Source organism: Tympanuchus pallidicinctus, unplaced genomic scaffold (assembly GCF_026119805.1).
Source record: "Tympanuchus pallidicinctus isolate F22 unplaced genomic scaffold, pur_lepc_1.0 scaffold24, whole genome shotgun sequence".
Lineage (NCBI taxonomy): Eukaryota > Metazoa > Chordata > Aves > Galliformes > Phasianidae > Tympanuchus > Tympanuchus pallidicinctus.
The window spans coordinates 9,601,527-9,611,748 of NW_026294741.1; the positions used below are offsets into that span (position 1 = coordinate 9,601,527).

General features: G+C 57.6%; 2 protein-coding genes across 5 annotated transcripts; both read right to left on the minus strand.

Moving 5' to 3' along the window:
- Positions 1-619: 619 nt before the first annotated feature.
- Positions 620-3,599, minus strand: NSUN5 (NOP2/Sun RNA methyltransferase 5). The gene is made up of 10 exons (XM_052688778.1): positions 3,466-3,599; positions 3,256-3,378; positions 2,997-3,171; positions 2,823-2,931; positions 2,409-2,547; positions 1,856-1,971; positions 1,495-1,673; positions 1,198-1,402; positions 944-1,096; positions 620-813 (listed from the first exon to the last, which is right to left on the minus strand). The coding sequence occupies exons 1-10, from the start codon at positions 3,556-3,558 to the stop codon at positions 708-710; spliced, it is 1,398 nt and encodes a 465-aa protein (XP_052544738.1). The 5' UTR covers positions 3,559-3,599; the 3' UTR covers positions 620-707.
- Positions 3,600-3,726: 127 nt separating this feature from the next.
- On the minus strand, positions 3,727-9,934 carry TRIM50 (tripartite motif containing 50). Of its 4 annotated transcripts, none has more exons than XM_052688776.1 (7): positions 9,071-9,933; positions 7,430-8,326; positions 6,440-6,535; positions 5,378-5,608; positions 5,017-5,039; positions 4,618-4,742; positions 3,727-4,376 (listed from the first exon to the last, which is right to left on the minus strand). In XM_052688776.1, exons 2-7 carry the CDS (start codon positions 7,832-7,834, stop codon positions 3,778-3,780), a joined length of 1,479 nt encoding a protein of 492 aa, XP_052544736.1. In that variant the 5' UTR covers positions 7,835-8,326; positions 9,071-9,933; the 3' UTR covers positions 3,727-3,777. The 4 variants fall into 4 exon arrangements, with proteins under 4 accessions (XP_052544736.1, XP_052544734.1, XP_052544737.1 ...); XM_052688774.1 differs by having other exon boundaries at positions 7,430-7,854; positions 9,071-9,932; XM_052688777.1 differs by lacking the exon at positions 5,378-5,608 and having other exon boundaries at positions 7,430-7,854; positions 9,071-9,934.
- Between the last annotated feature and the right edge of the window lie 288 nt (positions 9,935-10,222).

Below are 10,222 nucleotides of genomic sequence, written 5' to 3' on the forward strand. Positions count from 1 at the left end.
TAGAGTGAACATGCAGTGTTTTTTTCCTTGCTTCTTATGTCACCAATTTAAAATAAAAAGACTTTCTTGTCTGGCTTGCTTTTGTGTGAGGGCTGAACTGCACTCAAGATACTGTTTTTCAGCTCCCTCTGCTTTGTGCACTCCCTCCTCATTCAGGCAGGATGCTGCAGGGGCAAGGCAGCATTCACCTCCCCTCCCACCTCGCCTGGGTCTTGGGATGGCTGTCACACAGCTGCCAGCCTGAAGGCCACAGAGGGGCAGGTCTGGGCAGGGTGCACTGCACTCACATAGAGAAGTCCCCCAAAGGATGACTAATCGCCTATAAAGGAAGGGCTTATCACTGTAAGGCAAAAGCCGTTTCTGAAACCCCAGATAAGGGTTAGGTATGGAGTTCTAGGGGCCTATAAAGTACTATACTGCCATTACTCCAGCTGGAGGAATCCAACTCCAGAGGATAAGGAAACTGCTGTTGTTTGATTTGTTTTCCTACAGCTGCCCAGCTTTGGGGGCACCTATACATGTGCAGGAGCAATTTCCACTCCTTTGCCTGTGCGTGCATCAGGGAGCATCAGCCCTACTGAGGCCTGGGTCAGGAACTTACAGAAGCTCACCAAGCCAGCAGCTGGTGAAAAGCTTTATTTCTGTTACTCAGTGCAAGGGCCACAGCACAGACCAGCTCCAGAGACCAGCACTGCATGCTCCTAGAATTATTTCACACGTTGCTTTTTCCTCCTCCTCTTCTTGGGAGGAGCTGCTCCTGGCTCTACTCCCTCTTCTTGCTGTAGGCTCTCTTCAGTGGCTGCAGGCAGGGAGCTGCACACAAGAGCAATGACAGTTGAGTGGTTCATCCCACCTGCAACACCGCAGCCCTCTCAGCAAGAAGACAATGCATTCCAGGCAGTCAGGCAGCCCTGGGCCCACTTCTCCCCCCCGTTTCCTGCACCTGGGGACAGCAGATTCCTCCCCACGGCGCTCCAGGACAGCCACAAAGAAGCCCTGTGTGAGCGTATCTGCAGGAGAGGCGCGGAGGCAGCACTCAGCCCCTGGGAAGGTAGCAAGTCCTCGACAGGGCCAGGATGGGAAAGCATCCACTAGCCTGCAGAGGGGACAAGGGACAGCGCTGAGTCCAGCAGCAACACACAGAGCTACCAAAGGTAACAGACTCCCCACGGCCTGTTCCTCCCCGGAAAGGAGCACCTGAAGGCCGATCCCTGCTCCTGCAGCACTGCGTGCACCACGTCCTCGTTCTCCTCTCGGTGCACTGAACAGGTAGAGTAGACCAGACGCTGCACCGCCGGGAAGCGCAGCGCGTGGCTCAGGACCCTGCGCTGGAAGCCAGCCAGCGCCTGCAGCCGCTCTGCACTCGGGGCAGCTTCCTCCAGTGGCAGCCGGGCCACCATCCCTGCAGGGACAGCAGCCGTTGCCTGTGGGTCTGCCCACGGAAAACCCAGCTGAAGCCTCTAACAGACGAAATGGCTGAAGTCCCCACGTTACCCGAGCCGCTGCATGACGGGTCCAGGAGGATGTATTTTACTTTGCTGTATTTGGGATCGTGGGGATCAACTGTCAGGAAGTCCTGCTGAGCCAGCTTGAAGCTGGTGACCCCTGCCCGCATCAGCATGGTGTTCATGGTAGCCAGGCGCTTGGTGTCCACATCAAAGGCAAAGATATGCCTGAAAAAGAACCCAAGGGGTGTGAACACCCAGGCCAGCCCAAAGGCCGTGCTGTGTAAGCTGCTCGGATGCATCCACAGCCTCAACATGCATCTGCAGCTCCTTCCACATCAGCCCTGCAACCTTCTCCTCAGAACTGGGCCACCCAGTCTGTTCTGGCCCTGCCACAGCCTTGCACTCACCCCTTGTTCTTCAGGATGGCAGCCAGGTGGCTGGTTTTGTTCCCAGGGGCAGCACAGGCATCGATCACATGGGAGCCAGCAGAAGGGCTAAGCAGGAAGGCTGGCAAGCAGCTGGCCTGCAGGAGGACAGGGCACAAAGAAAGGTGTGGGCTGCCAGCAGTTTCTGCAGTAGCCACTCCCGCATCCTCCTTGGGACACAGCAGTTGCTGTGGAGTCGCATGCTTGCACACCACCCAAACCCAGCTCTGGGTCTGGAGGCCTCTTCCTAAATGGTGGGAGCAACATCGCATGACCACAGCCCAGCTCCCTATGGGGAACTCCTACAGTGCATGCTAGAGCCACTTACCCCCTACCCACGGGCTATGAAAGCAGAGCTGAGGGGGATCCCCACAGCCTCAGCCTGTGCTCATAGCTTCTGCTTAAGCTGCTTAAGCTAAACGCTGCAGCAAAGCAGCTCCAAGCCCAGTCTCAGCATGTAGGAAAAGGCTGAGCCCCCGCTCCTGCCAGAGGTCTTTACCCCTGTGCCGCAGCCTCCTGTTCCCCAGCTCCCAACCTTGTCCTGCAGAATGATGTGTCCTGACATATAGAGCCGGTTGTCATGGAAGTCCGTCTGCGGAGGGAAAACGAGCAGCTCCGGGAGGTGAAGATCCAACAAGAATTTCTTCCCAGAAAGGATTTTCAGCTCTTCCACGCTGCCCATACAGACAGAGGATGAGCACAGCTCAGCCTTATCACGTTCAGCACCAGAGCCCTCCTCCAGAGCCCAGATGCAGAAATCCCTACACCCCACTCCTCTGCCCAACGTCATTACCAGGCAGCACCCAGAAATAGAAGGTAGGAGCACACCAGTGGACACCTCAACCACCAGCACCACCTCTCTACCACTCACCCACCGCACCCCACAGGGGGTCACTGCCCACCCACCCACGCTGCACAAAGAACCCAAACAGCACCAGGCCCAGCCCACCTGCTCGCCCTGCCCAGGAAGGAGTAGCCCTGGCGCTTGAAGAATTCCACCACATCATCCACGCACGTTTTCAGCACGTTCACCCGGACGTAACGTGGCACCTGAGGGGCTGCAGGGTGCGGGGTCAGCCCCGGCCCCGCCGCGGTGGGCAGCGCCCGGCCCGCACCCGCTCACCTTCCGGCCCGGCTCCCGGCGCCGGTTCCAGGAGATCCTCGTTGCGGCTCACCCCGCGCCGCACCTTTAGCCGGGCCAGCTCGGCCTCCAGCCGCGCGCGGTGCCGCCGGGCCAACGCCTTCCAGCGGCCACCGCACTTGAGGCCCTTGCCGAAGAGCAGGTCGTACACCAGCACCTAGGGCAGGCGGTGAGCACCCGCTGCCGGGGAGAGCCGCAGCCCCCAGCCCGGCTCCGGAGCCCAGCACGGCCCGGCCCTCACCTTGGCCAGCAGCGGCGGCAGTTTCTTCTCGACGCGCAGCAGCGCGGCTCCGTCCAGCAGCGCCTCCAGCACCGGGCCGTAGCGCAGCGTCTCGGCCACCAGCGCGTACAGCTGCCGGGCGTGCTGCGGGGCGGTGGCACCGGGCGTTCAGCGCCGCCGCTCCGGACCCTTCCCCAACCACCCGCCCTCAACCCCGGCCCCGCTGCGCACCGGGAAGTCGCTGCCGTACACCAGGCTCTTGAGGCCTCCCTCGCCACGCTCCAGCCCGCCCAGCACAGCAGCGGCCGCGCTGTACAGCGCCATTGCGGCGGCCGAGTCGCCCCACGTGCGCCGGATAATACGTCACTTCCGCCTCAAGCCACGCCCTTCCCGCAACATCGAGTCCGCCTCCGTGACCCCGCCCCCTTTCCGCCGCGGCCCCGCCCCCTTTCCGCCGCGGCCCCGCCCCCCGCCCGCTCGCAGCAGCTCGGCTCGGGCAGCACAGCGGCAGCTTTATTCAGGACGGCGCCGCGGGGCCGCGCCCTACGGCTTGGGGGGCTCCTCCGCCGCGGGGGGGCCCTGGGTGTGCCGGCCGGCAGCGGGAGGGGGCAGGATGATGGGAGGGGAGAAGGGCCCTCGCTCCGGCCAGCACAGGTCCACGATGGGGTAGAGCTGGCCCTGGAACTCCGCCTGGAAGGTGTAGATGGGGCTGAGCTCGTCGGGGCTGTCGGCGTTGTAGAAGGTCAGCTCGCCCTTCTCGTAGTGCAGGTAGATCCCGATGCGCTGCGGCCGGGCGGTCAGCGGCAGCGTGGCCCGCGGGGTGCTGAAGGCCTCGTAGACTTTCCCTTCCTTGAGGCCGATGAGCCACACGCCGTTCTCGGGAGACTTGCTGAGCTTCCCTTTGCGGCTGACCGTGCCCTTGATGATGCCCACGCGCCAGTGGTTCCTGGTGCCCACAATCACCTCCCAGTAGTGCTGGCCGCAGGAGAAGCCCTTGCAGGTGAGGATGCAGTTGCTGGAGTCAAAACGTTTGGGGTTGCTGTCCCGGCGCTGGTACAGCCCGCACTGCACCACCGTGTCACCCTTGAAGAGTTCCAGCAGGGGATGTGCCGTCACCGGGTCCAGTTTCAGCATCTCTGGAGCTAAAAGGAAAGCAGGCAGACTCCAGGCATGCTGCTGGGAGTGCTGCTGAACCCGAGCGGACTGCTCAGACACCAGAGCAGGCGCTACCAGCATGAGATGCTGAACCAGCCAGTGCTCCTGGAGCTCTGCTGCAGGTGAGCAGAGCAAGGCAGAGGCCAGGACGTGGGACGCTGGCTGGGCAGTCTGTCCTGGCAGCACAGCCAGAGCTGCCCATGCGATGCCGGCTGGGGAAGCTGGTACCTGGCAGGACGTGGCGGTGCAGCCGCTTCCACACGGTCATCTTGATGTCATCTTGGTGGAAACAAGGCTTGAATGATACGGGACTGAAGATGGCATCACCTGGGTGTAGGCTAGGAAGCTCTGACCTGAAAAGACAAGTGCAGCCATGACAGAGGTTGATGGGAACAGCATGTGTTCTTTTCTCACCTTCTGCTGCGTATGATGGAGCCACTAGTGTCTCTGCAGCTGCTTTTGCCCTGTTCTGGGGCTGCCTACATGGCTCTGGCTGTGGCTCTCCATCACAACAGCAATGTCCACAGAAGTGAGCACGGCAGGCTGCCCCCGCAATGCTGAGGTGCTCGCTGACCTATCTGCTGCCATTCCCTTTGGTGCTGCATGCTGCTGGGTCCCATCACTCACCTGAACTGGTAGGAGCTGTATTTCTGGAAAACAAAGAGAAAAAGTTAGTCAGTGGTGATAGACTGACACAACAGCAGCTCCTCTGCATGGTCACAGCTCCACACATCCATGTCCTGGGTCAGAGAGGCCAAGGCTCTCCTCTCCTGGGAGATGAATTCTGATGGACAGCTCTCTGCCATCTGGGGAAGCCCGTGCTGGACAGAAGGCACCTCCATCTCACACCTCATGGTGTGCTAGCTATGTTTGGTGAGGGTTCTCGCTGCCCAAGGAAAGGCCCAGGGCTATGAGCAGTGGCTGATGGTGGGAGAGCCTGGCTGAGCCTTGCCGCCTTCCTGAGGCAGTCGCTGGTGGGCACACTCACACGGATGAAATCAAGCTGACTTTCGTTGCTGAGTGTCTCCAGAATGCTCTGCATCTCCTTCAGCCTCTCCAGGGTGTCTGATGTCTGCTTGACCTGAGACTCAATGGAGGCGATGAGCTGGGCTGCCTTCCCCTCCACACTCTCCAGGAAGGTGGCCTTCTCCTCATCGATGTACCTGTGCAGCTCCTCAAACTCCTTCTGGATCACCCACTTGAAGACATCTGCCTCATTCTGCAGGGAGACAGCAAGCGGCTCTGCAGCACTGCCTTCCTACATTTCCTGCACCCACTTTCCAGTTTCAGAGATGCCAGCAGCAACTTCTATGTGTCCCAGCATGCTGCCCTGCATTTGTCTTCCAAATAAAGAGCAGCTCTTCACAGAGGCTGGATGTTATTTCACCCGGCTGCCCTCAGCACCGTGGCACCCCTGCCACATACCTCTCTCCACCCAGATTTTGTCTTGATGTCCCAACTAGCTTGATCAGAGCCTTGAAAGAGCTTTTGGATTCCTCTGCTACCAGGGAACAACCTGGGTCCTGCACTGAGTTGGGGGAATTCAAGCTCCAGTTTCATTTGGCTTCTAAGGAGCCAAGTTCAGAAGCTCAAGCCTCAAAAAGTGATACTGAGAGATTCCTTTGAGATGTCTACTGCATGGAAAATGGGTACACAGCCAAATGAAACGTAAATTCATTGTGAAATTCTCAGCATTCTGACAGGGAAGCCTGCTCTGAGCAGGGTGTTCTTCATGTGTTATCTCCAAGGGTAGGTGGGCAAAAATCTCCTGCCAGGACACTCAGTGAGGTTATGTCTCCCCTGCAGAAAACCTCTCTGGCTTTGCCACCTGAGAGGGCTCTGTCACCTATCCTGAAAACAGGGCTATTTTAATCCCCAGTATTCCTGGAGAACAGGAATCTCGGTAGGAACAGCCCTGCCTACTGTCTAGGGAAGGGAGAAAAGGGAGAGGAATGGAGGAAGTGAGCTGAGGAGACCCAGGAGCAGAAATTGCTCTGATGGTTGTGTGGGAGGCAAAGAGCTCTGGGAAGCCGGCTCCTTTGGCACTCACCGCAATGCGGATCTTGTTGTTGATGAGCTTGCTGAACTGTTCATCCAGGTTCCTCTTGCACCGGTGGACATCGGTTAGCAGCACAGACAGCTCCTCCTAGAAACACAACAGCTGTCTTGAGGAACCTTGTGGCATCCTGCTTGATTGCAGGCTCTGCCCCTGTGCCTGCCGGCCCCCCAGGGAGCCCCGAGAAGCCATGCCCTCCCAAGCTTCCTCTAAGTTCTATGGGGTTCTGCACATCCTGCCGATCTTTGGTCTGACCTAGAGGATTTGGGGGTGCCAGAGACAGAAGAGCACTCAGAGCACAGCCCTGAGCTGGGTGCTGCTGGCCAAGTACTCTTGCCAGGAGCACTGCAGCTCCACTCCACATCTGGCACCCCATGAAGACAACGCTCCAGGTGAGCAGTTGCAGCCAGCATCAAGTCTGCAACGCTGTGTCAGTGCTGGTCCTGGAGCCTGGCTCAGGCAGTCACGTTCCTGGTGCCTCCTGCTCTTATCGCCTTGGTGTCGGGAGCTGAGGGGAACGGTGGCCCTGTGCCTTTCCACTCCTTGGGCTTTCATGTGATGTTGGGCAGGGGACACCAGCTGTTTACTCTGCCAGGCTGGTGCTCCTGTTTTCCTCCCTCCCTGCTCTCCTTTGGCACCTTGCCTCAGCCCTTATCTCCAGACTCCCTTTGATGGTATATGTAAACAATCTTAAAAGGCCTCTATGACTCACCCTGATCCTCAGCTCCCCTCCACTGTGGTTCAGCCACCAAAAACATGTCTCCTCAGCCAGGGACATGCTTGGCTTGAGAAATGGCTGGCCCCAGCCCAAGGTCCCTGCCCCACATCTGCTTGTGCTATGGGGCCGTGCTGCCCACACTGGCACCATTTTCAGCCTCTTTACTGAAGGACAAGAGATGCTAATACTGCCATACTCGGGGCTGAGACTGCTACAGATGTCCTAATCCTCACCCCAGGGAGCCCTCGCCACCCCTGCCTGCCAACCTTCATCCGACAGTATGCGGTAGAGATAGGGGTGATCTTGTGCTGCTTGTGGTTGCCAATGGTGCCGCACAGCCCACAGATCACCTCTCGGTCAGCCTCGCAGAAGAGGCTCAGTGGATTGTGGTGCATTGGGCAGGACTCTGGGGTGGGCTCTGTCTCGCCCCTGCTCTGCAGTGCCTCAATGATGCGGGCCAGCGTGACATTGGGTGGGGAAGCGCTGCAGTCCACGGATTTGCGGCACACAGGGCACAAGAACTGCTCATCCAGCTCTCCAGACAGTGACAGCACACAGGACTTGCAGTAGGAATGCCCACACTGCAGCATCAGGGGCTCCTTGAAGACCTCCAAACAGATGGGGCAGAGCAGCTGGTCCTCCAGATTATCAATGCTCATCTTCCGAGCCATGCTGCCACCTTCCAGCAGCCCTAATGCAAAGAGCAAGGCAAACACAGATGAGCAAAAACAGAGCTCGGCACTTGAAGAAGTGAAGAGATGCCTCAAACACCTTTGTGTCCCATCAGCACTTCAGACAGTTGTGAGCTTGTCATTAGACTCCACAAATAGCGTGAGATGCTCGTTTAAATCTGCAGTGTTCTGACAACAGGAGACTGCACATGGTCAGGCCTTCTGGCTCTGCCTGCAGTGGCAGAAGGCACCACCGAGCTGATCCTCATCCAGAACCTTTCCTTCCCTGGCAGCTGAGTCAGCCTGTAGCTCCCTCCAAGGGAGACCTGCCTGCATGCCAGGACTTGGCAAGGCTGGAGACAGAGCCAAGAAGGATCTTTGCTGAGAAGTTCTAGCACTGACTCTGGCCTGTATGAACTTCTACAGATCTCCTTGGTTCATTGTCTCAGCCCCTGCATGTCCTCAGGACTGGCATTAGATCAAGTGATGCATCTGAGCAAAAGCAGAATGAAATCACAAACAGCATTTTTATGTTCAAGACAGAGAGAAACCACATAATACAACTTGCAAAGTTAATTTTGACTGATATGAGGGTTGGGAGTTCGAGCCACAGTGTGTAGGGCTGTGACTTCAGCTTACCCCCTTGAAACAATGTGGTTTCTGACCACCAGTGTTCCACACTTGGCCCGCAGCCACAAAAGACACAAGTCAAAATCTCTGCATCTCCCACCAGCCTTACAGCCACACGTGGCCATTCTATTTAAGAACTGTGTGGTTCATGCAACATTGATTTCCACACAGCATTGGTGGGACATAGCCACCAAGATCTAGAGTCCCATGGGCTCTGCTGCAGTCGGACAGGTCGGGCATCGCCAGGCAGACAAGCCTGGGTGGCCCAGCCCTGGAGGTGACCCTGCTCTAACTGTGACAGCATGACAGAGTGTGCATGCCTGCTCCTGAACAGAGGCTGGCAGAGAGCACACATCAGAGCCTTTGTGGTCTCCCTGCTCACATGGAAATAAATCTGAAGTCAAAGACTTGGTAGTTTCCCCAGGGAAAGGGGAGGCTGTGACCTGAGCTCAGCTTTTATCAGGCATTGCTTATAGGAGCTCAGCAGGGAATCAAGAAAAACGCCATTGTCAGCCCACGAATGGTCAGCCACCCACACGAGACCAGCTTCAGCTGCTCCCACTGCTCTCAAGGAAACCCCGTTAGGTCCGACTCGCCACCACTCACCTGCCCTGTGCCGCCTCCTCTCTGCCCTGGCTCGGCTCTTCCTGGTGCACCACACCTGATGGATGTCCCTCAGCTTCTCCTGACTGAGCTGAAGAGTTCAGCTCCGTCACAAGGGCAGACGTGGCAAGCAGTGGGTCAGTGGCCCCTCGGTGTGACAAGGCGCAGTGCTGGCCACCTGGTGACTGCTCCACTGCGTCTTCAACCCTGCAGAGGCTGCTCCAGGGTCATCGGCAGTGTGCGCAGCAGTGAGGCCGTGAGTCCTCCTCTCCTGGGCTGTGACGATGGAACCACACCTCCTCCTGGCCCCCCAAAGGCTGACCAGCGCTCTGTGCACCAGTACAAACACACATCATATGACTACAGAACCTTGATAAGAGATGAAGGTGTTTGCCTGGCTGAGGGGTGGTTTCGACGAGTCCCACTCTGGTTTCAGTCATCCACACCACTTGGATCAACAGAAACATTTGCACTAGAATGCTTTGTTATCAACTGAAACTCTTCTTTGGTTGAAAGAGTGTTGGTTTTTTTGTTTGTTTGTTTGTTTTTGACTGGCTGGTTGGCGGGAACTACTTCACTGTTTTGGAGAAGACAGAAGACCCATAGTAATAAAATCAAAAAATAATAGGAGTTGGAAGGGACCTTTGGAGCTCTCACAATCCCCTGCTTTAGCAGTCCTCTGCAGTATGCTGCACATGACAGTGTCCAGACAGTCTTGAATATCTCCAGAGGAAACTCCCGCAACTCTAAGCAGCCTGTTCCAGGGCTCTGGCACCCACATAGGAAAGAAGTTCTTCCTCATATTTGCATGGATGTTGCAGATTTTCACTGTTGCTCCTTGTTCTGTTGCTGCACACCACAGAAGAGGAGCCCGGCCCCATCCACTCAACTCCCACACTTGAAGCATTTACAAACAGTGATGAGATTTCCCCCCCCCCCCCTCCCCCCCAGCCTTCTTCAGGCGAGCAGCCCCAGGGCTCTCAGCTTTTCTTCATACGGGAGACGCTCCATCCCTAAGAGCCCCGAAGCATTACTGCCCCCATCTGAGGCACGGCAGCGCTCAGCTCCTGGGGCCGCACGGACGCTTTCCCCAGCGGGCAGCACACGAGGAGGCCACGGCACTCCCTGAGCTCCATCCCCAGAACACCAATGAGG

What these genes read in the sequence shown, in the direction of transcription:
- NSUN5 (XM_052688778.1), bottom strand. Translation starts at nt 3,558, where the DNA reads ATGGCGCTGTACAGCGCGGCCGCTGCTGTGCTGGGCGGGCTGGAGCGT. An exon ending in ACATCATTCTGCAGGACAAG is followed by an intron (nt 1,972 to 2,408) that starts GTTGGGAGCTGG and finishes GTCCTCCTGCAG; the next exon opens with GCCAGCTGCTTGCCAGCCTT. An exon ending in CCCGTCATGCAGCGGCTCGG is followed by an intron (nt 1,403 to 1,494) that starts GTAACGTGGGGA and finishes CTGTCCCTGCAG; the next exon opens with GGATGGTGGCCCGGCTGCCA.
- TRIM50 (XM_052688776.1), bottom strand. Translation starts at nt 7,834, where the DNA reads ATGGCTCGGAAGATGAGCATTGATAATCTGGAGGACCAGCTGCTCTGC. An exon ending in GTCAGCTTGATTTCATCCGT is followed by an intron (nt 5,040 to 5,377) that starts GTGAGTGTGCCC and finishes TTTGTTTTCCAG; the next exon opens with AAATACAGCTCCTACCAGTT. An exon ending in GCACCGCCACGTCCTGCCAG is followed by an intron (nt 4,377 to 4,617) that starts GTACCAGCTTCC and finishes CTTTCCTTTTAG; the next exon opens with CTCCAGAGATGCTGAAACTG.